Raw genomic sequence first — 23561 nt, 5'->3', positions numbered from 1 at the left:
ATGTTTCCTGGAAACGGTGTGCCACCGTGTGCAACCTGCCTATGTGTGCAACGGGGTTTGAGATGCGTTTTCTCTTGTTTGGTGGGTGTGTCAAACAATCAGCAGCAACATGTATATAAACCTCGTAGACAGCTCGCACAATGTAATTAACATCAAAATAAATTCACAAGAGCAAGTGTATTGTTGTCACGTTTATTTACATTAAAGGCAAAATAACTAATATAATAAGAGCACAAGTATAGATCTCGAACTTCATGTCTGTTTAAATATCATTTAGTAATTGCAATGTCTTCTGATCCTTTCCTCTGGAAGGTGTGCTAAATACTGATTAATGTAACATAAAAATACTATACATATTTACTATTACTATTGTATAGTAGAGTGACACTTTCATAAACTTTTCTATACCCCTCTGATTGTATAATGGTAAATATTACACTAACATAGCACAACAACAGTGATCAGCAATAATGATAAGCCTATATACTCACAATAAAAATAATAAAGTCATATAGATCATAACACAGTCTCGGAGGCAATAAGTGTATTATCCTTCATCTGAAATCTTTGTCTTTTCATCCAGAAATGCGAGGCAAATGTTGTATCACAATAATTAGGAACCACATTGTCCACAAATCCCTTCAATCGATTGGGATGTTCTCTTTTATTCTGGACGGCAAGGGCAGTGACTGTAACATCGAGCGTATTTTGCAAGTATTAAACACGTATTTATACCGATTTCATCAGACAGGCTCCGATAATTCTTCAAAAATAACACAAAAAATAGCTGCAACTCTTGCGTCATCAGAACAGGGTGTTGACCACCGTTTTCGTTTAAGAAACGTTTTGCCCAGTTTTTGTCTGAACAGCCCAGGTTTCAGAGAGAAAAAAAATGGTTACGATAAAACAATGACGTCATCTCGGCAGGTTTTTTTTTTACGTTTAAAGTGTCTTGAAGTACCACAAATTGTTCAAATAAATATAATGGATAATCTCTTTAAACAATGAAAAAACTACTGAACCTCTGCATGAAGTTTGAATGGAATCCTTATAGATATGTTTTTTTCCCTTAAAAATATTTGTTTTATTTATTTTTCTCTTCTTTTTCTGTTTTGTCAGATTGTTTTTTTTATTTGTTTTTTCTAATGTATTTATTTATTTATTCATTTTACTTTATATATTTCCCCTGGTCCTGAAAATGTTAGCTGCAGAGAACTTCCATCCACATAAAAGCAAATGTGACTAAATTTATTTATTTATTTATTTTGTCTGAAAAATACAACAAAGCTGAATAACATTTAAGAATAATATAAATATAAGATTTTCCTAATTATAATATAATATATTATATATATAATATATTAATTAATATTAATATTAATATAATATATATAATATAATATATAATATATATATATACTCCTAGGGCCGGCGAGAGAGAGGGGTCCCGGAACGCGATTTTTTTATGTGATATTTCCGCAAAAAGTTCATGAGATTTCCAAATAATGAGATAAATTTCGTTTTCATAAAAAAATATATACCTAATGATAGGTCCGTGGGTTCTATGAACATGCATGCCGCAGGAGGGCGCTGCGCGTGACACGATTTCTCACACTGGCGTCTCGTGCATGACAGTCATGTAGTCGCGTGGTGCTGATGTGAGGAACTCAGATTTTACGCTGTTTGAAGAGCTTTACAGAGCCACGCCGGGTGGATATGCTTTTCGCCGACGACGAGAGAGACGTTTAACCTTCACGTAAACCAAAGCTTCGGTGCATTTGTATTTTAAAACATGCGCGAATGTTTGTGGAGATAGCGGAATCGCGGTGTTTCAAGCGGGAATGAGCTCGTAGAGGGAGGAGTGCTTCGCTCGGCTCGCTGTTCAAGGAGATGATGATGATGATGGTGGTGGTGGTGGTGGCAGAGGGATCTGGAGGATGCGGCAGACGCGAATTTCACCGTTTTCTGAAAGGTTAATGGCAACTGGATATTAAAGCGAAGGGCGCCGAGGTTCAATCAGCTGAAATCGGAAAATGCGTGCGGCGAGCGCTGTAATGAGCTTCAAGCGAAATGCATTGAGTTCCAAGTCAAACTAGGTGGATAATGTCAGAGCGGAAAAGGCCGACAATCATGGACCAGAGAGGTCAAGGTGTGTGAAGAATCTAGATGCAATTAATGAAATTAGAGGATGTATATGCATTTTAAATTACATGGACATGTGTAATGTGCATATGAATGGAATTAAATATTAGTAGTGCACCTCAAACCTGAAAAAAAAAGCAATTTCTAATTTGACTTAGACTTTATAGAACATCGAGCAATATGATGTGTGAAGTGATGCCAACCATAAATGAGGGGGACTCGGTGAGTTCCCAAAAAGGCTCTCAGAACGGCACGGATGCCGAGTCTAATTTTGAACAGCTGATGGTGAATATGTTGGATGAGAGAGATAAGCTGCTGGAGTCTTTACGGGAGACACAGGAGACGCTCATCCAGTCGCAGACCAAACTCCAGGATGTGCTTCACGAGAGAGATGTGCTTCAGAGGCAGCTCAACTCCGCGCTACCGCAGGTAAACTCGCACACCTGACACAGGTACACGGGAAATTGCGTCATGACTTACTGTGTTTACTATAAAATGTCATTTTCCCTGTAAAACCGTAGAAAATAACTATTAGAAACAGTGCTAGAATCTAATTCAATGCCCTTAACCCTTTAACTGCCTGCTCAACCAAATGGTTGATTTGTCACTTTATGGTAAACGTAGAAAAGCTAAGCTAATGTTTTCAGATAATCCTTTCTGCTGTCAGAATGTACTATTTGCTGAGAAATATAACTTTCTGATCATTCATTACAGTTCATATTTTCTGATTTCCATAGTATGTGTATGAATTCCGGTACTTTTGCCATGAAGTGACATATCAACCATTTGGTAGAGGCCGATATTTTAAAAATGATGGGACGTGTTGAAAAAAAATACATTGAGTGTGGTAACTAATGACATAAGGAGATAAGAAATGCAAACAAAAAAATTTTCAAATGCTTTTTTCTTGGTGGGGCAGTTAAAGGGTTAAAAATAACAGCTTATTAAGCTCCCTAACTGTGAATGTGGTTTAAGTTATTTTCAGCCAATTTATTTGTTCAAAGACCATGGAAAGACATGATATCACATGAGAAGTGTTTTCTTTCTTTATACTGTATGTCTATCTTTCTGTTTATGTATTTCCTGGGAAAACAGGAAATTGGGTCCAGAAGGATGGAACCATTTTTTGTTTTGCTACCCAATTGAGTGCAAACGCACTCGTCTTCCTTGGTTGTGGAAGTATTATTATTATTATTATTATGAATTCTAATCCGAACATAACACATGAGGTGAATCACATTGCTACAAACTTTGATTTGAAATAAACAAAAAAATCTGGAAAAATTCCCATTAAGTAGGCCTATTTTGAATGGTGTAATCATTGCATGCATATCACGTCTAAGCCATTGACAGTGCTTTATCAGAATGGATGGGCACAGTTTGTTAATTGGTGGGCATTTCTTTGCGGAATCTTGTGTAATGTAGTTAATGTAGTGAAATGCAGGCTGATGGATGTAACAATGCACACACCATCGAATTACAACCTCGTAGCTCTCAGTTAGTCTGTCTTCACCAGTTTGTTATTGTCAAATCCCCTAAAATGATTTACTTCTAGAACCTGACTGTGAACTTGAAAAGCGAATGAGTGAGTGAATTTAATGTGTGTGGTTAAAATGACTTGTACATTTTGAAGCCGCTGTGTTTTTTTACAAAAAAAACAAACAAAAAAACAATTGTTGCGAAATGTTTCACTGTAGCCAACTGGATACGGCAATAAGAAAACCGAAGGCTTTAAGGTTTTCTCATTGTTTATGACTTAAGTTACCATTAAAATGGTATTATGTGGAGGAAATGTCTTGCAAATGTGTAGTTTGTCCTCAGCAGAAATGTTTCCGGATTTGCCGTTTTGGCAAAAGAGCTAAAACTGATCTATCATTTATTTTGGGTTTAGTAGTTTCTAAGACCTAGACCCCTGATGAAAAAAAGAGAGCAAGCCGAAGGAAGAGAGAGAGAGAGAGAGAGAGAGAGAGAGAGAGAGAGAGAGAGAGAGAGAGAGTTTCTAAGACCCACTCAATTATAAGGGATGCATTGTGGTGCTGCTGTTGCCGGGTAAACACTTGTTTTCACAAAGGTTCATCATTTACTGGAACTTCCTGTGTCCCAGAAACGTCAGGGGTGGTAATTGTGCTTGCATCCCAGTCAAATAATGGCAACAAGGTTACAATTTAAAGAAAAGTCTTACATTTTTGCAAAATGCTTATCAAAATGATTTACTTTTTTTTCTTAGTGAGGTATATGCACTGTATGCACACTCAGTGGTAGGTTAAGCCTCAGTTCAAAAAACAGTCTAGTGTATCTTCTTCTGTAGCATGTTGCTCTTTTTGGTCTTTTGCCAAGGACACAAGTGATATTTATCGATTCATCTGAGTATCCCATCCTCATCCTTCCTCCTGTCTCCCTCCCTCTAATTTTATCTTCTGCACAAGTGATGCAAAAGAAGCTTACTTCTCAGTTTACGTCACCCAGCTCATCCAGACAGTTAATAGGTGGGATAATATGAATCTTCAAGAACTCTATTCCTGTGGGAGAATTTTAAGTCTGTTGCCTGCAAACTAGTTTTAAAGGGAGGTGATTGAACCCTGGAAATGGAAACCAGGACTAGCTTTTGTAGTTAAGAGATGCCTTACTGTTCTGTCTCTAGAGTAAATTGGACTTCCTCTTTCGCTTGCATGTGTCTGACTGTTCAAAGCAAAATGCCTTCTTTCATCTGATGCTCTGAAGCATGTGAGACTGTTGCTAAGAGGCCAATTAATCTAGTTTAAAGCCAGCGTTTACATTTAAAAAACCCTGATTTAACTTATTGCCTGTATTGTCTTATCCTCAGTTGACACAGAACCCCAGACCTCAGACTGGTAGCACTTCCTTGACCTGACAAGCTCTAATCTTATTGGCTGTCTCTAAAATAAGGGAATTATGTTCTGCTAGGATGCATTAAACTGATGACACTAAGGACATTTAGAATTATATATATATATATATATATATATATATATATATATATATATATATATATATATATATATAATTTTATATATATAATTTTATATTATATATATATATATTTTATATTATTTTATATTTTATATATATATATATATATATATATATATATATATATATATATATATATATATATATATATATATATATATATATATATATATATATATATAAAATATAAAATATATATATATATTAGTAAATGTATTATGGTTTCCATAAAAATATTAAGCAACAGTTTTATAACATTGGAAATAATACATTTTTCTTGAGCATCAAACTAGCATAGAATCATTTCTGAAGGATCATGTGACACTGAAGACAGGAATACATTTTTTTTTTTTTAAAAGCAATCATATTTCACATACTATTGTTACTGTTTTTAATTAAACAAATGCAGCCTTGGCGGTCATAATAATTTTAATTTTTTTATTATTTAATTTATTTATTTAGTGTGACTTGACCTCAAACTTTTGAAGAGCAGAGTAGGCCTATATCTTAATAATCTTATTATTCTTGGATCGATAGAAATTCTTATCACAAAGTCTCACTTTTTAAAAATTGATTTAATGATGTTTTATTAACAAGATTCTGGAGGAGCGCGTCAGATACTTAGCCTAATTAACACAGGTGGAGAGCACTTAAGAGAATCAACGCTACGGTATAAATACAGCTTACTTACCTCTGTCTTTTGACAGTTTATCAGCATCCCCCTTCCACCCTATCTCCTCCACTTAGAGTTAATATTACACTTTTATATGGGGGGTACTCTAGGTTTGGGCCATTCCCGAGCTCGGAGCCCTTCCCTGAACAGCACGCTAAATAAGCATTATAATACTTCAGCTAATTTTTTGTAAGCATGCGTGAACTCGTGCAACACAACCAAACCAACCTATTACTTTAGTTTAATTCAGTTCTTGACTGTAGAAAATTATACAAATTCCGTCAGTTCAGTTTCTTGAGGATTCAGTTAATAATTCCCCATTTGCATTGTGTTGTGGTTCCATAGACTGCTGTAGGTGCAGTAGACTGTTTCACAAAAAACTTTTTTTTTTTGTTCATAGTGTTTGAAGCTAATTATACCTTGCCATGGTTGATCACTTCTGTTTTGGTGGTCTGCAAATGCTGTCTGGCAGCTAATGCTGGTAGGTTTGCAAACACAAAGCTGTGCTTTAAATCCTTTTAGTTAGGTCCTGGAAATTTACCTGCACTGTGTTATTGATTATGAGTATATTATTAACGCAGAGCATGATGACAGTATTGATGATGGTGATGATACATGAACACTATAAAAGACTTGATTCTGCAGAGTCATCTTAAAGACAACTGGCGAGGACAGCTGACTGAAATATTTGTCCTGTGCACTCATGGGGTTTACCACAGTGCAGAGTTAGCATCCTCCGCTCGTTCTCACTTTTGAATTATAGTCTATCAGGGATGTTGGTTTCTCAGCGGTGTTGTCAATCAAACGTGTTTGTCCATTCAGGGAGAACTGGAGTGTAGATGAGGGCTGGTGAACTGGCCGAATGCCATTCACTGAGCGGGGAGAAATGCCAGACTGTCTCTGTCTGCTGTAGGGTGGATCTCTGCACCCTGTTTATCTGTGTGATGTTCAGAGGAACTGGCATGTAGAGATGGTACTTGAGTTGAGCAGTTAAATCCTGAGTCATCTGCCTGCTCATGTAGAATGGAGGTCAAGTGTGGAATTGTTTTATTTGTCCACCAAACCAAGCGGTTGTTCCAAGAAGTCCTTGAATGATAAGCAGAAGCAAAACGGATCCGTTTGATCACCATAGCACTGTGTGTGATCTGTGGTGGGGTGGATTCTGCAGCAGTGTATGTCTAAAAGACGAGAATACTCTGTCAAATCCTGCCCGGGAGAGTTGAAACCAGCTATTCAGCGTGCCGGCTTTTTTGTGCTTTGGAATCTGATGAATACTACTTTTGATGTCTTTTTCCCTTGTAAATTAGATAAAAAATAATTGTCATAACAGTAGTGCCATTTTCAGCTTTTTGATGAAATTTGATGTTTCATCTGATGGTTTATTGAACCAGCGTTTTAAACAAACAGCCTATTAAATGTTTAATGTAAGAAGAAAAATACAGTAAAAATGTGGTTAAAATAATACATTTTCCCTCCATTTTTTCAAATGAAAATTCTGTAAAAAATATTGAATTTTTATTTATTAACGTAAATAATATCACAGCAGGCACAGTGATATTACACAGCACCTGAAAATAGTCCCCAGGAACTTTGCTATTGCTGCAACTACACAAACTAGCTGGGGACTATTTTCAGGCACTGCATAATATCACTCCGCCTGCTGCACCCATGGTACAGCAGCAAAGTTCCTGACACCAGAATGTTAGTATAGTTCCTAGTCATATCAGCCTAGAAAATTACAACTTTTCATTTTACATTGGTCTTAGTACATGATGCAAATACAGAAGTGAAGTTTTAAATAGGAAAAATATAGAAACTCTTTGGTCATTTTTGAGCGAGATGCTAACGGTCTAATCAGATTCAATGATCTATGCTAAGATGAGCTGAAAGTGTTTCCGTCAGACCTGGAGATCGAATGAATGGATTCGAAAACGGTAAAACTCAACTGTTTAACGCTAGGGGAATTGGAAAAAAATGGAAAATTAAAAAAGAAAATGGAGTGTTCCTTTAAATTTTACACATGACCTAAAGTGTATATATTAGTACATTTTGAAAGGGTGAAGATTTTGTACCTTAGTATCTTAATAATCCTTACAAAAATGTATACTTTTATGATAAGAGCCCCCATGGAATATCATTAGCTGCACTGACAACACAACTGCACTTCCTCTCGCGTCATTGAGCGACTCAGCATTCCCCAGCTCAGTGATAGATGAGCCTGATCAATAGATGCTATTTTCTCATCACTGCCTCATTGGAGGATGTCTCAGTTTTGCAGAGTCTCTGAAAATGTACACTCTACCCTCAGAGAACAGTGTGATCCAGCAGACAATTTAATTTTAGGCAGCTGGGCCAATATTATAGCGACAACATGATGCAGAAAATACCACTGCTGTTTCTCACACACTGATAATTACATTTCATCAAATGTCGTCAAAATCTCAGTTTATGTTTGTTTATAATATGAGAAAGAAACCGTACTGGCTTTGTTTTCTTAAACGAAAGTATCCTCACACCATTGCAGACTGGTACCGTGCCAACACAGGTGTGAAAACAGCATCACATGTCTTTTGGCAGCTGCCGTAATCTCCAGCATGACACCTCTGAGCCGCCGGACCCTTCCTAGCAGCTGCGGGCGATTTGTTGATTTAACCTCACACATGCAAACATTTCACTCTGTTTGGACTAAATGATGATCCTAATCTTTATTGATTTCTATTTACTGAAATCTCACAGCACTGTCAAGCATACATCAATCAATTTATGTTTTTTTTTTTTTTAATGGTTTGGCTACGTTCTTCTTTTCAAAGTGGACCACCTTGACATATACATAGGATATCAGACATCTAGGACTGGAAATCTTTTGGGTCAGCTGGTTCATGGTTTCTAATGCAGCTGATTGAAAGCAAATTCAATTTGGATCCGCCCCTTCACATTTTTCTTCTGCTGTTAAATCACACAGATTTTGTATGTATTTTTTATTTTTTTGTGCATGTAATTAAATTAAAATGGAGCACCCTGAAGCATGTGGCCGGCTTCTGTCTGAAGTCATTTGTGCACTCGAGCTTGTAGTGCACAGCTGACTGTACAGAAGTGGCGGAGAAAAGGACAATATTCTCAAATGATCTCTAACAACACTTTCACATTAAGGTCTTTTACCCAGACGGCTTTACAAGTGCAATTAAGTTAGTAGAACCATGCTCCTGTGTTCCTAGACAAAATAACTTGTCAAGCTGATTTAATCAAGTCTAACTATGCACTCTTAAAAATAAAGGTTACAAAAGGGACAGTTCTTGAAAAAAATACAAATCTAACTATGGTATCCCTCCTCCCACTGTTTCCTTTGTGTATTGGAAAGGTTCCATGGATTTTACAGGAATGATTCACCCAAAAAATGTAATTTGCTGAAGATTTGTTCACCGTTTTTTCTTTATTAGAACAGATCTGGAAAATGTTAGCATTACATCACATGCTCACCAACTGTTCTCTTTGGACCTTGAACCAATTGAACCTGTTGTTCTCTCAAATTAAAACCGCCATCATATTTGAACTGTTTTGGACTGGTTTTTCCTTGATATGTATATATTTCTCTCCTCACAATTTTTACTGGAGAAAGCCATATTATGGTTAAAAGGTTTGTTTGAAGTAAAAAAAAAAAAAAAGCAAAAATGATGATGGATTTGTGAAGTGCTTCATGTTTGTAAAAATTAACAAGGCATTAATTAATGGACTGGCGTCATGTTGTATATTATTTTCATGTATTCATCAGCTGTTTGGACTCTCATTCTGACGGCACCCATAAACCGCAACGGATCCACTGATGAGACAAACCATCTAACTCTTGGATGGCCTAAAGATGAGTAAATGTTCTGCAAATGTTAATTTGAGAGTGAGCTATTCCTTTAAAAAAAAGCCAATAAACCTTTACTTCTAAGAGTGTATATGTAAGGTATTATATGTTGACTATAGAGCGCACCAAATGCAATAATGGTTGTTTCAGGCAGGTTTCCCAAAGGAAAGATAGAAAGGAAAGGGCTGTTACATGTAATACAAGATGGCTTTTCTTTGTCATGTTTGAGGATAAAAATCATTTTGCTATCTATAGCTTTATATTAACATCAGCTGTGAGAAGAGACGAGAGCTCTTGATGTAATAGAGGGAAATTGATTTGCAATTTCTCAAGGACCTTTTTCTTCAAGATTTTAACAGCCAAGGGCAGAGTCTGAGGGTCTCTTGTAGGGCAGTATGAGATCTAGGGTTGTAGAACCAACCATAAAAAAATCAGGAAGGGACTGTGACGGTGGTCTGGGTTTATGATTGTCATGCCAAAGTTTGTCATGTACAGACCCATAGGGAGTTATAAGTGAAACTGGTCTGTAATCTTTGGTGTGTTTTCCTCCAGGCGTGATATGAGCGTAATGCCACTCAGATGCTGTGGCAGGGGATTAGGAGGAGAGCTTTGGTGACTTGACAAATAGTGAAAGAGTGTAGCAAAGTGAGAGGAAGAGAGTCACAGAGCAAGCGAGCGAGTTTTGAGTATCTTAAGGGATTAGTCTGAGGACAGTTACTGTGTGCAGGGAAAAAAAACTGTGAAATGTTGGAGACAAGGTGAGAATTACAGAGGTTGGGAAAAAGTGCAGTTTGACAGCTTTTTCTAGGTCACGCTAAAATGTTGACTTGTGTCACGGGCTAAAAATGAAAGCGTTTATGTATATTTTAAGGAGACTTACGCTGTATGGGCGAGAAGGGAGGAGAACGTGAGGAGTGCAGCTTCGCATGATTTGCTTCTATTTTTATTTTTCAGGATGCTGCCTGTGACTTTCTTGTGTGACTCATTTTATGTCAGCTTTTGTATAGATAGGTTTGAATAATATTGGTAATGATAATGAATTATAGTGAATGATAGTTCATGGAATAATCATTTAGGAAAATATTCCTGTAGATTTGATATATATACACATTCTCTTCTAAAGAAAAAAATAAAATAAAATCAAAGAACTTGTAATCTATACACAACCAGTGTTTCCAACAGACCTATACTCTATGTGTGGCAGCACTTCCCCTGGTGGAAATATATATGTATATAATGTAAATATAAAATAGCAAACAGGCTTATTGAAAGTGCTAATTCATTCCCTGCCAGCAGGAGGCACTTTAAGAGCAGCAGAAACAGCGCTTTCCCTGGTAATGGCTGTAATCAAAACAGTTTTGCGCTTATGAACGCTGCTTTAACAGGCATTAAAGGAGAGATTAAATGAAAATCACATCAAAACTTTTCTGAAGACAACCGGTTCCTTTCAAAAAAATGCTGTGTTTTGATTTTGAAATGTGCAGTGCTCGTTTATTCAATGGAGTCAAAGCATTGTGGAAACATCTATTTGTGGCGGTCAGTGTTGATATTGTGGTAGGCCGCCACAAATAACTCAGTGTATGAGAAACCCTGACAACTGTTTCCAGAATTGACAGAATGATTTCTGAATATTATGTGACATTGAAGACTCGAGTAGTGATGCAAAAAATTCAGCTTTGCCATCACAGGAATAAATGACATGTTAACATGTATGAAATGTATATAGTCTGATCATGTAGGAAAGTAAGAGCAAAAACCTCTCTTCATCAAACACAGTGGTTTAAGGTCAATACCAATGAAGTTGTCATGGTTCTTAATAGGAATTTTAATGCTACAAAAAAAAAAGCTATTGAAAACAGCACAAATTAAGATTTATAAAAAACAAATACAAACTATACAAGGATGCAAATATTATAAACTATCGTTTAGTTTTTTATATTTAAGGATCAGCTTCTTATCAAAGTACCAGTACGCCACACATCCCCATTTTAAGGGATGATTCATGTCTATAACACAAACAGTGCTGGCTGAGTTAGTCGCCAAGGTTTAATAGGAAAGGTTAAAGTGGTTCTTTGTTTTCTGTGCCGTTCTGCCACTACTGTAGCTCACTGCCACACTCACGGCTGGTGCCTTGTGATGTCCTCGCTGTGCCATGCACAACCCTGCCCAGAGTTCACTCCTTTGTGCGTTCACCTAAATAAAAGACTCTTGAACACTAATGAAAGTATTGCTGTGAGTGCTTTCACACAGCTTGATGCCATGTCTTAGCCTCTGTAGGTTTGCCAAACCATCTGCCACCAAAGGCTCTCACTGCGATTAGCACACCGAGATGCCAATTTGTCCCTTCTTGCCATCAGATTGGTGAATATTAGTGACAACATGGAAGATGTCACACTTGAATGAAGGTTTTTAATAAATTAGCACTTTGCATAATTTATTAAACACCCGGTTCGGCCTATTTAGCTTTAACAAAACATTGAATTTCTATTTCTTCATACAGATTTTCCCAGGCATGAATGAATGCAGACCTGTGGTGTCTAATGCTTTGAGATAAAACTCCATCGCACTCCTGGCACAGTGAAGATCCATTCATGATGCTTTCATCATTCAGCACTCACCGTTAATATAAAGTAGTACCTGGATTTCTAGTAAAACCAATATTCTTTTAAGAAGGGAAATATGCTGTGTCATTGTATGCCACTTTGTCTTCTGAGTTTGCGGTGTATGATCTGTCAGTAGAAGTGTCCAGCTCTATATTACAGAAACACATGTCAGGCGTGTTGATTTCTGTGCAGCACATTAACTTCAGCTGCCTGTCACTCAGGCCAAAAACAAGAAAGAGTTTCCACTGAAGAGCTTAACTGTCAGTGCGACTGCAGTTTTTCAAAAAACAGCCCGTCTCGAACCTTCTGCAAAGCTTCCGCAACATCAGTGGAGTGCCGAACCCTTCTGAGGCCCAGCACTCTTTAAAAAGTCATAGTGGTAGCATTAGTGCATGATGAGGAGGCGGTATGTGTGGTATTTAAGGATAAGATGTATAATTAATGCTTATTTGATTTAGTATGCGTGTTTCAGATGAATAGAGAAATCAGATGAGAATATTGGGGAAATGCACACTGAGCTTTTCAGAGAGGTGGATTTTCTCATGTGCTTGCTCTTATAATCTCCTAATCTCTGTTGTTTTCTTGTCTTATGTCATTCTCTTCTCTTCTATCATTTTTTTTCTTCTCATCTCATTTGGAAAAAAAGTTGTAAATCCCTTTCAAAATGCTTTCGGGGCTGATTTAAATCCGATTGCTCAAACCACTTAATGTGGTCTGGGGTGCATTCCAAACAAAAATTGACAAGTGTAAATGCATCTGGTTATTGAAACTACTATAGGCTACATGACATGTTATAGTCAGATACGATAGCGCTATTGCAGCACGCATTGCAATGGGTATGTAGATCTCTTCATCAAACCTCGCCACGCAAACTGCCGCAAATGAAACTGAAAGTAAGTTGCAGAACTTATCTTTCCAGTGTTGATTCCACTCACTCGCTCTCCTGTTGTGGTCTTTGATCTTGAAATTAGCTAAAAATGTTTAAAATGCAAGGCTTATCTGTTGCTTTCTTTGAGGTGAACTCCATAAAATTTGCATATAGCACGGGAATTGAAGATCGGATTTATATCCGTTTTGCGGAAACACATTTATGTGGACTAGTGTAAATGAAACCATTTAAACAAATCAAATAGATATCCGATCAGAGAAAATGTATGAAGTGACCAAGTATAAATGGGCCTAAATATGTTAGGCTGGATTTAATCTTCTTATCCCAAGATCTCAGCGATTTCTATGATAGGATTGGCTTTGTTCAGATGTTAAACCCTGTGAGTTAATGTTGTGGAAATAGATGTGATCTATTTCTCCCCACATCTTTCTCGCCAGCCTTATTGTATTCCAAACTTTCACGTATCATCATATTGTAGAGCATAATTCTCCTGAAGCACAGTTTCCATATCCTGGACTCTGTGATGTCTCTTTGGAGAGACACATCTGCCTTAAGCTCCACATTGTCTATTGCATTATTTATAATCTCAGATGATTACTCAGGATATTCACCCAACATGCCACATCAGACCCAGGCCTCTGGAGAAAAGTCAAGACAATGCACTGTACCTTTTGGATGATATCTGCTGCTGTACTCATATTTCAAGGCCAACTAGAGGTGTATATTGACTGTGGCGAGTGGGGCGGGGCCGAGGGGATGTGGGAACAAAGAGGGAGGCTGGCGGAATCATTGGGAAATCAGCGACACCTGCGCCCCACCGCCGGTCTCGAGTCCCACGTAGGAGATGGAAGGATATAAAACTGGAGCGATGATAGTGAAGGACGAGAGAGGACCAGGCCTGGGCAATATTTTATGTTTGCTTTTTATTTTGTGCTCACCAGTCGTCCGTGAGGGGCTGGTGCGCTGTTTTGTGTTTATTTTTGTCATCAAAGTTTCTGTTTGATTGTGCGCCGGTTCCCGCCTCCCTCTTCCGGATGATTAGGAAGTTTTCATTATTACATTGACATTCTAATAATAGTAACTCAATCAATAGTTTATCAATACCTTTTGTGGTCTACAGTGTCATTTAGACACCAGTCAGTCCATGAATGTATTTTTTCTTCTAGACAAATCAGAGCACAGTAATTTGTGTACTGTAATCAAAACACCCAATTCAAAAGCAGAATCTGTCATTGTTTGTTCGCTGCTGCATGTGCACATAGTAAAACTGTTTCAAGTGTTTGACAGGACTGTGATTAATCACTCAGTAGTCATTGAGGCAGTCAATTTGGAGTCCAGTTACAGTAATATAATCGGCCCTCACACCCGCCCCCACGGCTAAACCAAACATGGATGTGATAGCCTCATTTCATTGAGGAGCCAATGAAAGCATCGCCATTTGTTTCTGGACTGAGGCAAGGTGACAAGTAGGATTTCATGCACAAGATAGACCATTTGAATTTGCTTCGGATCATTTTAGGGGCTCCAGCGTGACTCATAGTGGCATATATTTTAAAACCAGATCAGTGAAGACTGGGTCAAGGCCAAAAAAGGTTAGTGGGGAAAGATGTGACAGTGTGTAAGCGCCTCTAAATTTCGCAAACTGTGCACTTTTTTTTTTTTTTTTTTTTGTCAAATGACCGTTTGTATGGAAAAGGGCCCATCATATATATATCTAAATGAGATGCTGTATTACAAAAGTGACATCATTTTTTTTGTTAAAAGGAGATTTTTGTTTTTTACATGACAGTTTAAATTAGTTTTATATGAAAGCGAATGTAGAAAGATTTAAAAGTATAAATCTTAAATGGCAAAATTGGTATTGGGAATTTGTTTATTAATTCATTAATTTAATTAATTTAGGGAAGTATTTTTTTATGGTCCTATGTTATAGATATTATCTTCTAATTTCAGTTGATGACAGACATCCTGAAATATCATTTGGACTATTTCTTTAACCTCTGTTTAATGTCTGTCTCATTTCTCATTGCTTGGTGAACAACTTTCGCACTGGATTCGCACTATTCGCACTGGATTAGTATTACCTGGTGACCTCCACTCATTTGTAATAATTGTGGAGGTTGTCTGTGATCTTAATCCTGTGTGAATCGGCCATGTCTGTAATTTGTAAAGTAAAAATTCCCCCGCAAATGACCTACCATATTTCACCGAACACCGAGGTGCTGTGATAATATTTGTCCCATGCGAATTGACATCTCTGTGATTTGGCCTGGATTTGGTAGGTCGTATATAACTTTTCTAAGTTTTTGATTCCTGTGCGCCTTTTTATCCATCTTTTGCGAAGAATTGAGCTGTGTTGGAGTGTTTGATAGTATTTTGGGTGCTGTCATCATATTGCTAAACCAATTAATTTGCAGAAAGAGAAAGTTGAAAGCGTTTTGAGGTTAATGTATTACAAATAAATCAAGCATAAAGCTTGATATATTATTTTAACCTGGTGAAATATAAATGACACGGTGCAGGAAACTATATTATTTCTTTTTAAAAAATCAATCTGGACAATAGAATGGGACTCTCAAAGCCTTGACATCCGGGTTCGAGTAATTTGAGTAAAATAACAGGCTTCGCTTATCCCGGGGCGAATGCACCACACAAAATTTTGAATTTCTAAATTAGAAAAGGTCCCTAGATAATACAAATCCTAATCATAATACTAATCCAGTGCTAATAGGGCTTTACATTCCAATTTTTGATTACAGGAGAACTCCATTGTTTATCAAGCATACTTTACTGAACTGTAATACTTTTACTCCTTTGAGGAACCGTTTTTTCTGTTGATACTTAAAAAAAAAAAAAATGTTTTTTAACCATTTTAGTCATACAGCTGTATAGAAAAGAATAATCGTATTTAAGGTTTGAAACCTGAAATGAAATGAAACCTGACTCTCACCATCAATGTAGCCATAATCTAGTATGGAATTAAACATAAAATGCAACTTGGATGGCACACTTCACCCCTCTCTCTCCCCTAATACTCAGGCAGGCAGATCGCTTGTTAAGTTTCTTTTCTAGATAGCATCTGTGTTATTTTCTTGCACGTTAACAACCCCTCTCTACGACAGGCTTGTGTTTGTGTGCGTTTGCGAGTTGGTATTATCTCCCACCAGTCTGTCCTTTCACAGAGCTGGTTTACTGCGGCATGTAGTGGAAGACACAACAATTATAGGCAGCCACAGCTGAATATTCAATTAGTCGCTGTCTTATTTCCTTCATGACTTTCATGGGGAAAATAATCCAACTTAATTACGTTAAGATGAGCTCCTTTTTTCGGCTGTCATACACATTGTTTTGCTCACGCATGCAGTGGGAAGCACGTTCACTTAATGATATTCGAGTGTTTGAAAGCATTTCCAAATCCTCGACTAATACACGGAGCTCTGGCATATCCTTGAAAACAGCCTCAGAGTCATCAAGACGCACGCGCATTGCCAAGAAGGTGCCAAGCTGGACTCAAAAATCAATGGAGAGGAAAATATCTCAAGGAGGTTCAAATAAATTTTGCCTATGTCACGCTAAATAGGTCATCCACTGAGCCAGACAACTCAATTTTAGCATGCCCAAAAGGTATAGTAAGAAATGAGGAGAATATGACTAGTCAGACAAGCTCTGTTTGAGGAACAACTCGGTTTATGTAGCGTAGCACTCGTGCGGACCATTATGTGGTAACATGGGAAGCTTGGAGCGTGGCCTAAGATGTTCGATTATAATTGTTGAATAATTAAATTCTTTAAAGCCGGGCTAAAGAAATCAACTGAGGCAGGCGAGACTTTTAATGAAGTCCTAACTAGGTTAATGATTCCCGGTGGGAGAGAATACGTAGAGATGTTACCACTTCTGAAAAACTTTGAAAGCGGTTTTGCATAACTTTTGTTTTATTGTATTATGTTGAATATTTGGCCTCAAAAATAACTTTGTGCTACCACATCATGCAGCGACTTCCCGGAGCACCCAGTGCCGCTTTTGCACTTATTGGCAAGAAAATGCTTCCCTTGCAGCCAGAGCCAGTAACACGCTGCTGACCCACCAAAGCTTCAACCTCCAACTGTCCTCGGGGAAAAAAAAGCACTTGGCAAAATGTAATGCTTAGTTTTTCCACAATAAGATAGTTACTTTCTCACATGCTCTCACACAGACAATGATGGATGCTTCTGTTCATGCCAAGCAGTTCCCTGCAAAAAGAACTGCCAAAGTCCAACTTTTTCCATGTAGGCAAAAGACATACAAGTACAAAGACTAAAGACTAAAATCTTAAATTGTTTGTCAAAAATGCCTTTGTATAGAAGGCCAAATCTACAAAAAAGCATGGTATCGTAATTGTAGCTTCTTCTGCTACATTATGCTAGTGCGCTAGTGTCAGTTTTTGCATCCATATATCCATTTTCTTTGAGCTCCGTTATCTCCTCTTCCTCATACTGTCTCTGGTATCACTCACCAAGTGGATAAAGACAAAGTCCTTTTTTAAGCAAGTCATTCCACCCAGTGGCTGTGGTAACGCTCTCAAGCAGCTATTTCCATTCATAGAAACAGTACAGCTGCTATATTGGGTTCTTGAATAGGCTGAAATCTGTTTCTGTTGAAATGGTTTTCTGAGCTTGTGATATGCAAGATGATTCGTCAGATGACAAAACCCCAATAAAATCTACTAAAATTGTTAATAATTACCGTATTTTTCGGACTATAAGTCGCACCGGAGTATAAGTCGCATCAGTCCAAAAATACGTCATGACGAGGAAAAAAGCATATATAAGTCTCACCGGACTACAAGTCGGATTTATTTAGAACCAAGATTAAACATTACCGTCTACAGCCGCGATAGGGCGCTCTGTTTTCAATGTAGGTTACAGGAGCACTAAGCAGCATAGAGCGCCCTCTCGCGGCTGGAGATGGTAATGTTTTCTCTTGGTTCATTTCTCTTGGTTCATGTCAAATTAATTTTGATAAATAAGTCACACCTTACTATAAGTCGCAGGACCAGCCAAACTATGAAAAAAAGTGCGACTTATAGTCCGGAAAATACGGTATATATAATAATTTCTCTTGATATTGTTCTGAGGTTTTCAATTTCTACAATTTTTGTTTTTATGTTTACACAACACAAAAGTTTGGTTTCTGTAAGATTTTTTTTGAGGAAATGAATATTTCAAATATTCAGCAGTTATGCATTGATGAAATGTGACGGTAAAGACATTTATGTTACAAAAATCACTATTTTCAATTTTTATACTTTCTATTCATTGAAGAAACAAAGAAAAAATTTATTTAATATTTTAAAATATTAAGTATGATCACTTTTTTTACTTAAAAAAAAAATGGTTCACTGTGACACTGAAAACTGGAGTAATGGCTGCTGAAAATTCAGCTTTGCCATCAAGAATAAATTACAGTAAATAAAGTATATTTAAATAGAAAACTGTAACATTTTAATTAAAATTTTACAATACTGGTTTTACTGATCAAATAAATTAAACTCATGTGGGTTCAAGAACCTCAGGGAATCAAGCATAAATAATAAGAAACTAAGAAATCAACTTAGCTAATGAAACTGTTAACCTGTTTCACTAAAGTCCATGAAATAAGCCATGTGATTCATTTGATTAGGGCTGGAATTGGGAGGTGCAGTGTCCTTTGCTGTGCTAGCAAGACTCACTGAATGTGCCCAGCACAGGGCTTGTTAAGAAAGACACTCTCAGTAAACAGTGAGTCAGGCCAAGTCATGTGCACTGGGAATTCAATTTGCTGCAATGAATCTATGGGCTTTTTTTTTTTGGTCACAATTTGACATGCAGATATTATAAAGATTAAATAATAATAATAATTGAGATTAACCTAATAAAATTAACACCATTATTTCCCCCTCCATTGCTTGTTTTGTTGAGATATACCATGCAACCCCAGTCTGGACGTAAGCCATAAGCTTGTAAGCCATATTTACATGTAACTTTTATGAGATGTTTATTTTGGGTCTTCTCCATCAGTATGCTATTTCGGACCTCCAGGCATGCCCAGAAGATCAATACAAACCCATTCATTCACTGTCCGGCTTTGACGGGTCAATATAGGTCTTTACACTTGGCTCCAGTCCTTGATGCGAGAGAGGGAGGCCAATACAGCCGTGAAGGAGATTAAAAGGTGGGAAGTGACATAATGGCATGCATTTCATAAATAACAAATTTTAGCCCTTGAATATTTACAGTAATCCCCTCATGTGACAGTTTCCCTGTCGTGTAGCCATGAATGTCAATGCTGTTTTCCACCGTGTCGCAGTCACCCGAGACGCTGGGCCTCTGTTCTGTATTTCTCAACCACCCAACACTCTTTTTAACTACCTCTTCAGATGTTTTGCTTTTAATAGAGGCACAAACATGACTGCTCCTGCTCGTGGTTACACTGTGGTCTCCGTTGGAAAGCACGCTTCAAACATTCTCTGAAATGTCATTATCATAATAATCATTAGTATGCTGCTTAATTGATCGTAAATATCTATGAGGCCTTGTCCTCTTCTCATGGGCCTGTATGTCTTCAAGCCATTGTCTAAGAAAGAACAAAAATCTTTTAAACGAACAAGCTCATAGTTATTAAAATCAAGAAATTTAAGGAAAATATTGAATAATTTCTCAATTATTATTTTTGTTAAATACACACTATGGAGACAAATTCCTAAGGGGCCCATAGGATGACTTTGTGAATTATATTATATTATATTATATTATATTATATTATATTATATTATATTATATTATATTATATTATATTATATTATATTATATTATTTTCATTATAATATATATTTACTATATAATTGTTATTATATTAATTATCTTATAAAACAGCATCAATATATTATTGTTAATATAATTATTTTGTAATTATTAATATATTTAAACATTTTTATAATAAATATGACAATGAAAACAATTAAAAAAAAACAATCATATTTATTTAACTGAATGATTATAGAAAAATATACAGTTCTTGGATCTTATGGAATCACAAAATGAACTTTGGTTAATTTACCTATAAAAACACTATGTAATAATGTGTTATCATTATACTGTAGATTACAGTACATGTTTACAGGTGAAATGGGTTGTATAACCTATGTGTGTGTAGTGCATTGAGTCAAAAATAACCTTAAGCTGTAGAATAGTGGTTCTTCAAAAAACAAAATAAATAAAATAACATTCCAATAATAAGTTATAGAATTTTTTTTTGAAATTAACAAAGAAAATCAAAATAATTCAGTTTAGGTATTAATTGTATGCATTTGTTGTAGCAGTTTAAGTCTGTTATCGATGCAGATTATTCAGGGAAATATATAAAATGTCTGACCTCTACTGATGACTGTTGTGGTTCAGGGTGCAATGCAGCAAGTTCTTGCCAATGTAAGGTTGTGAATCTGACTCTGACTCTGCCTTGAGATTTGTTACATAAAAGTCACAGGAAATTCCTCTGTCTGCCAGCAATACCTGCACATGCGCACACAATAACTTGTCATTCTTTTATTTCTTTTAGCTCTTTAACATTCAAAAAATGTTTTTTTTTTTTTTCCTCTGGCCATTAGGTTACACCCGGTCATTAGGTTCCATCCACATATTTACTTTCTCACACATACACACAGGATAGTGCTCTTAAATTGTTCCAAATTGGATGCGGTCACTGGCATGTAAACTAAAGACACTGGCAAGGCGCAGGGAGGAATTGAAGCGTACCACTGATCAGTGCCTTTCCTTTCCGCTGAGATTGCCCATCTTAATTGGCATTCCTAAAACTCACGTAGCATGTGTGTGTGTGGTCCTATAACCCTTACAGTTGAGACTGAAATAGATGTGTTCTAATCTAAGCATATGTCTGTGTCTTTTTGCCCATTTACATATAAAAAAAAAAAAAGACACCATCTATGGAATTCTAGTCTGGCCTGTTCAAATAAATTTGGCACATTGACTGTGTGGCATAAGCACCTTTGCTCTTTTGTTAAAAATAGATCACTGTCTGATCCTCACAATGCCAAACTGTTTCCATGGTAGCCATCTTATGTTTAATATGGCTCCGGGCGCTCTACATGTCTTTTTTAAAACTAGGCTAAGAGTGACTACGAGCAAATGTGGCTGGATGGGTTTTTGGCATGTTTGAGATCACTTTTACTGCTGCTCATTTGTAAGTCATAATTAATGATTATGCATTTAACATCCTGACCCTTAAATAAGGATTCTTAGGAGAGAAATGAAATCTTGAGTTGTAGAAACACAAACACAGCAACATTTTTTTGGAGAATCCAAATCCTTCTAGTTTACTTCAGTGACTCATATTTTTGGAGAGATATTTAGCCCTCACAAGAAGTTCCCAATTGTTGGATTCTTATTGAAATTACTATATTCTGAAAAAAATTGCCTTACAACAGTAAATGTGAATGCACATTTAATGAATTAGTAGAGTAAAAGATTTAGTGATTACTTAATAACATAACTGATACATGAAACATTTATTATACACCACGTAATTTCCATTGATTTTTTATTATTTGTAATTTTTTTGCTTCACGTGAAATGTATTTTAGGAATAGGCCTAGTTCACCCAAAAATTAATATTCTGTCATTAATTACCCATATTTTTCCAAGTAGGTCTGTCTCGATGAAGGAATTTCCCTTGCAGTAATGTTGAGAGGCTGAATAGCATGGTATTAGAGGTTGAACGATATATCGGGCCGATATTTTTTTTATATATCGGCTTTAAATATATTTTTGGATAAATCCAAAAGCTTTCTGACCTTGCATAGACAGCAACACAACTACCACATTTAAGGCCCAGAAACATAGTGAGGACATCGTTTAAATAGTCAATGTGCAGTGTTGAGAAGGTTACTTTGGAAATGTAATAGGTTACAAATTACGTATTTACCTATAAGTAACCCTATCGAAAATGTAATATGTAGTGTAACTATTTCAATTACTTTATTAATGTAACTGATTACATTTGATTACTTTTTGATCAATTCTTATGAATTTCTAATGTTTTCAACTGTTAATCCTTTTCAAACATTTAAAGCAAGTAGGATTAAATCTTACAGTAGTGTTTAACACTGATTACCGTCACTTTTGAAATCCTTCATCACTTGGATTAAGATTATATAATTTAATTTTAAAAGACTTACTCTGAGATCATTCTGAGCTTAAATACAGATTTAAAACCATAACAAGTAATAGTTTAGTAGCTATGATACTGTTTTTTAGATCAAATCCTTGCATAGCTATGACAGGAAACACTGGCATCTGAAAATGGCTTGGAAAAAACAGTTAATCTTAAAAAATAAATAATATAAGGTTATCGAATAATTATCTAATGTGTCCTATACCATGTCCTGAACTCCTGAAACATTAGTGTCAAGTTTTATAAGTAACTTTAATTTAATTACACTTTTTTTCTCAGTAGTTTTAACTGATTACAATTACATAATTACATTTATTTTGTAATTAAATTACATAATTTAGTTACATGTAACAAGAAACTCCTCAACACTGTCCATGTGACCATATCTGGTCCTTGAACATAGTAGTTCTGATGAGCTAAGACCTTAAATGAGGGTGAGTAATTAATGTCAGAATTTTCATTTTTGGATGAACTATCCCTTTAAATGTACAAGAATATCTGGCTCTACATTAATAATGGTTGGTGTATGTAAATACATAAATATTACATGTTATTATTTGCCAGGCTTAAAATGCAGCACTCAGTTTTGTATAATACACTCAGTTGCTTTATTCACCAAGGGGTCTATATATATATATAAACAGTGTGAGAGCCTTGGGGTATGAATTACCTATACTTTATACACTATAAAAAGCGAAGTTAATTGTTTTGTAGTTGGTGCATTCCCTCCATTTCCCCCTCCAGTTTTTTTTTACCATTGAAGTTGTTCGTCACCTGAAAATTGCTGCTCTAAATCCTCCATGTTGCCCAATTAAACGGTTAAATACAGTCAGTTCTCTCGCTCTGCCTCTTCCTCTTCCATTCCTTCTTTCCCCAGATCTCTGTGACTAATGTTCTTTTACCACACAACAGTAATCTCCATTGTCGGTGTAATGGGCTCTTGTTGTGTATAACTGATAGTGGGTGTGCATCGGTGTGCCAGACAGGGACGGGCTGTAATTAAAAAAGGGGGCATGTGTGGCACCACAGGCCGTTCTGGAATGGCCGTGGCTGTCTAGGTCGGTGCTCACTAGGACTCGATGACAGGGTCATGTCATTCGTGCTGCTTCTGGGAAATAGTGCAGGAGGTTAGGATGACGGCATTGCTCTGCCAGGGGCGTTTTCGGAGGAGGTTTTGGCTGAGAATTCAAATGTAGGCCGAGTAAAGAG

At 36.5% G+C, this 23561-nt stretch overlaps 1 protein-coding gene across 12 annotated transcripts in view; it reads left to right on the top strand.

Moving 5' to 3' along the window:
- The first annotated feature begins 1608 nt into the window (after positions 1 to 1608).
- ppfia4 (PTPRF interacting protein alpha 4) overlaps positions 1609 to 23561 on the top strand; it is an 86928-nt gene continuing 64975 nt past the window's right edge. For 7 of the 12 annotated variants that reach the window (XM_052569976.1, XM_052569972.1, XM_052569971.1 and 4 more), the window contains exon 1: positions 1610 to 2571. In XM_052569976.1, the coding sequence (XP_052425936.1) occupies positions 2323 to 2571 (249 nt within the window). In that variant the 5' untranslated portion in view covers positions 1610 to 2322. Of the gene's footprint in view, positions 2572 to 23561 lie in introns of all 12 variants that reach the window. The other 5 variants (XM_052569977.1, XM_052569978.1, XM_052569975.1 and 2 more) reach the window with 1 other exon arrangement.

The sequence above is a fragment of the Carassius gibelio genome, chromosome B11, assembly GCF_023724105.1.
Source record: "Carassius gibelio isolate Cgi1373 ecotype wild population from Czech Republic chromosome B11, carGib1.2-hapl.c, whole genome shotgun sequence".
NCBI classification, from domain to species: Eukaryota; Metazoa; Chordata; class Actinopteri; order Cypriniformes; family Cyprinidae; genus Carassius; species Carassius gibelio.
The sequence above is the reverse complement of the archived record's forward strand: the minus strand, read 5'-3'. Positions and strand labels throughout refer to the sequence as shown.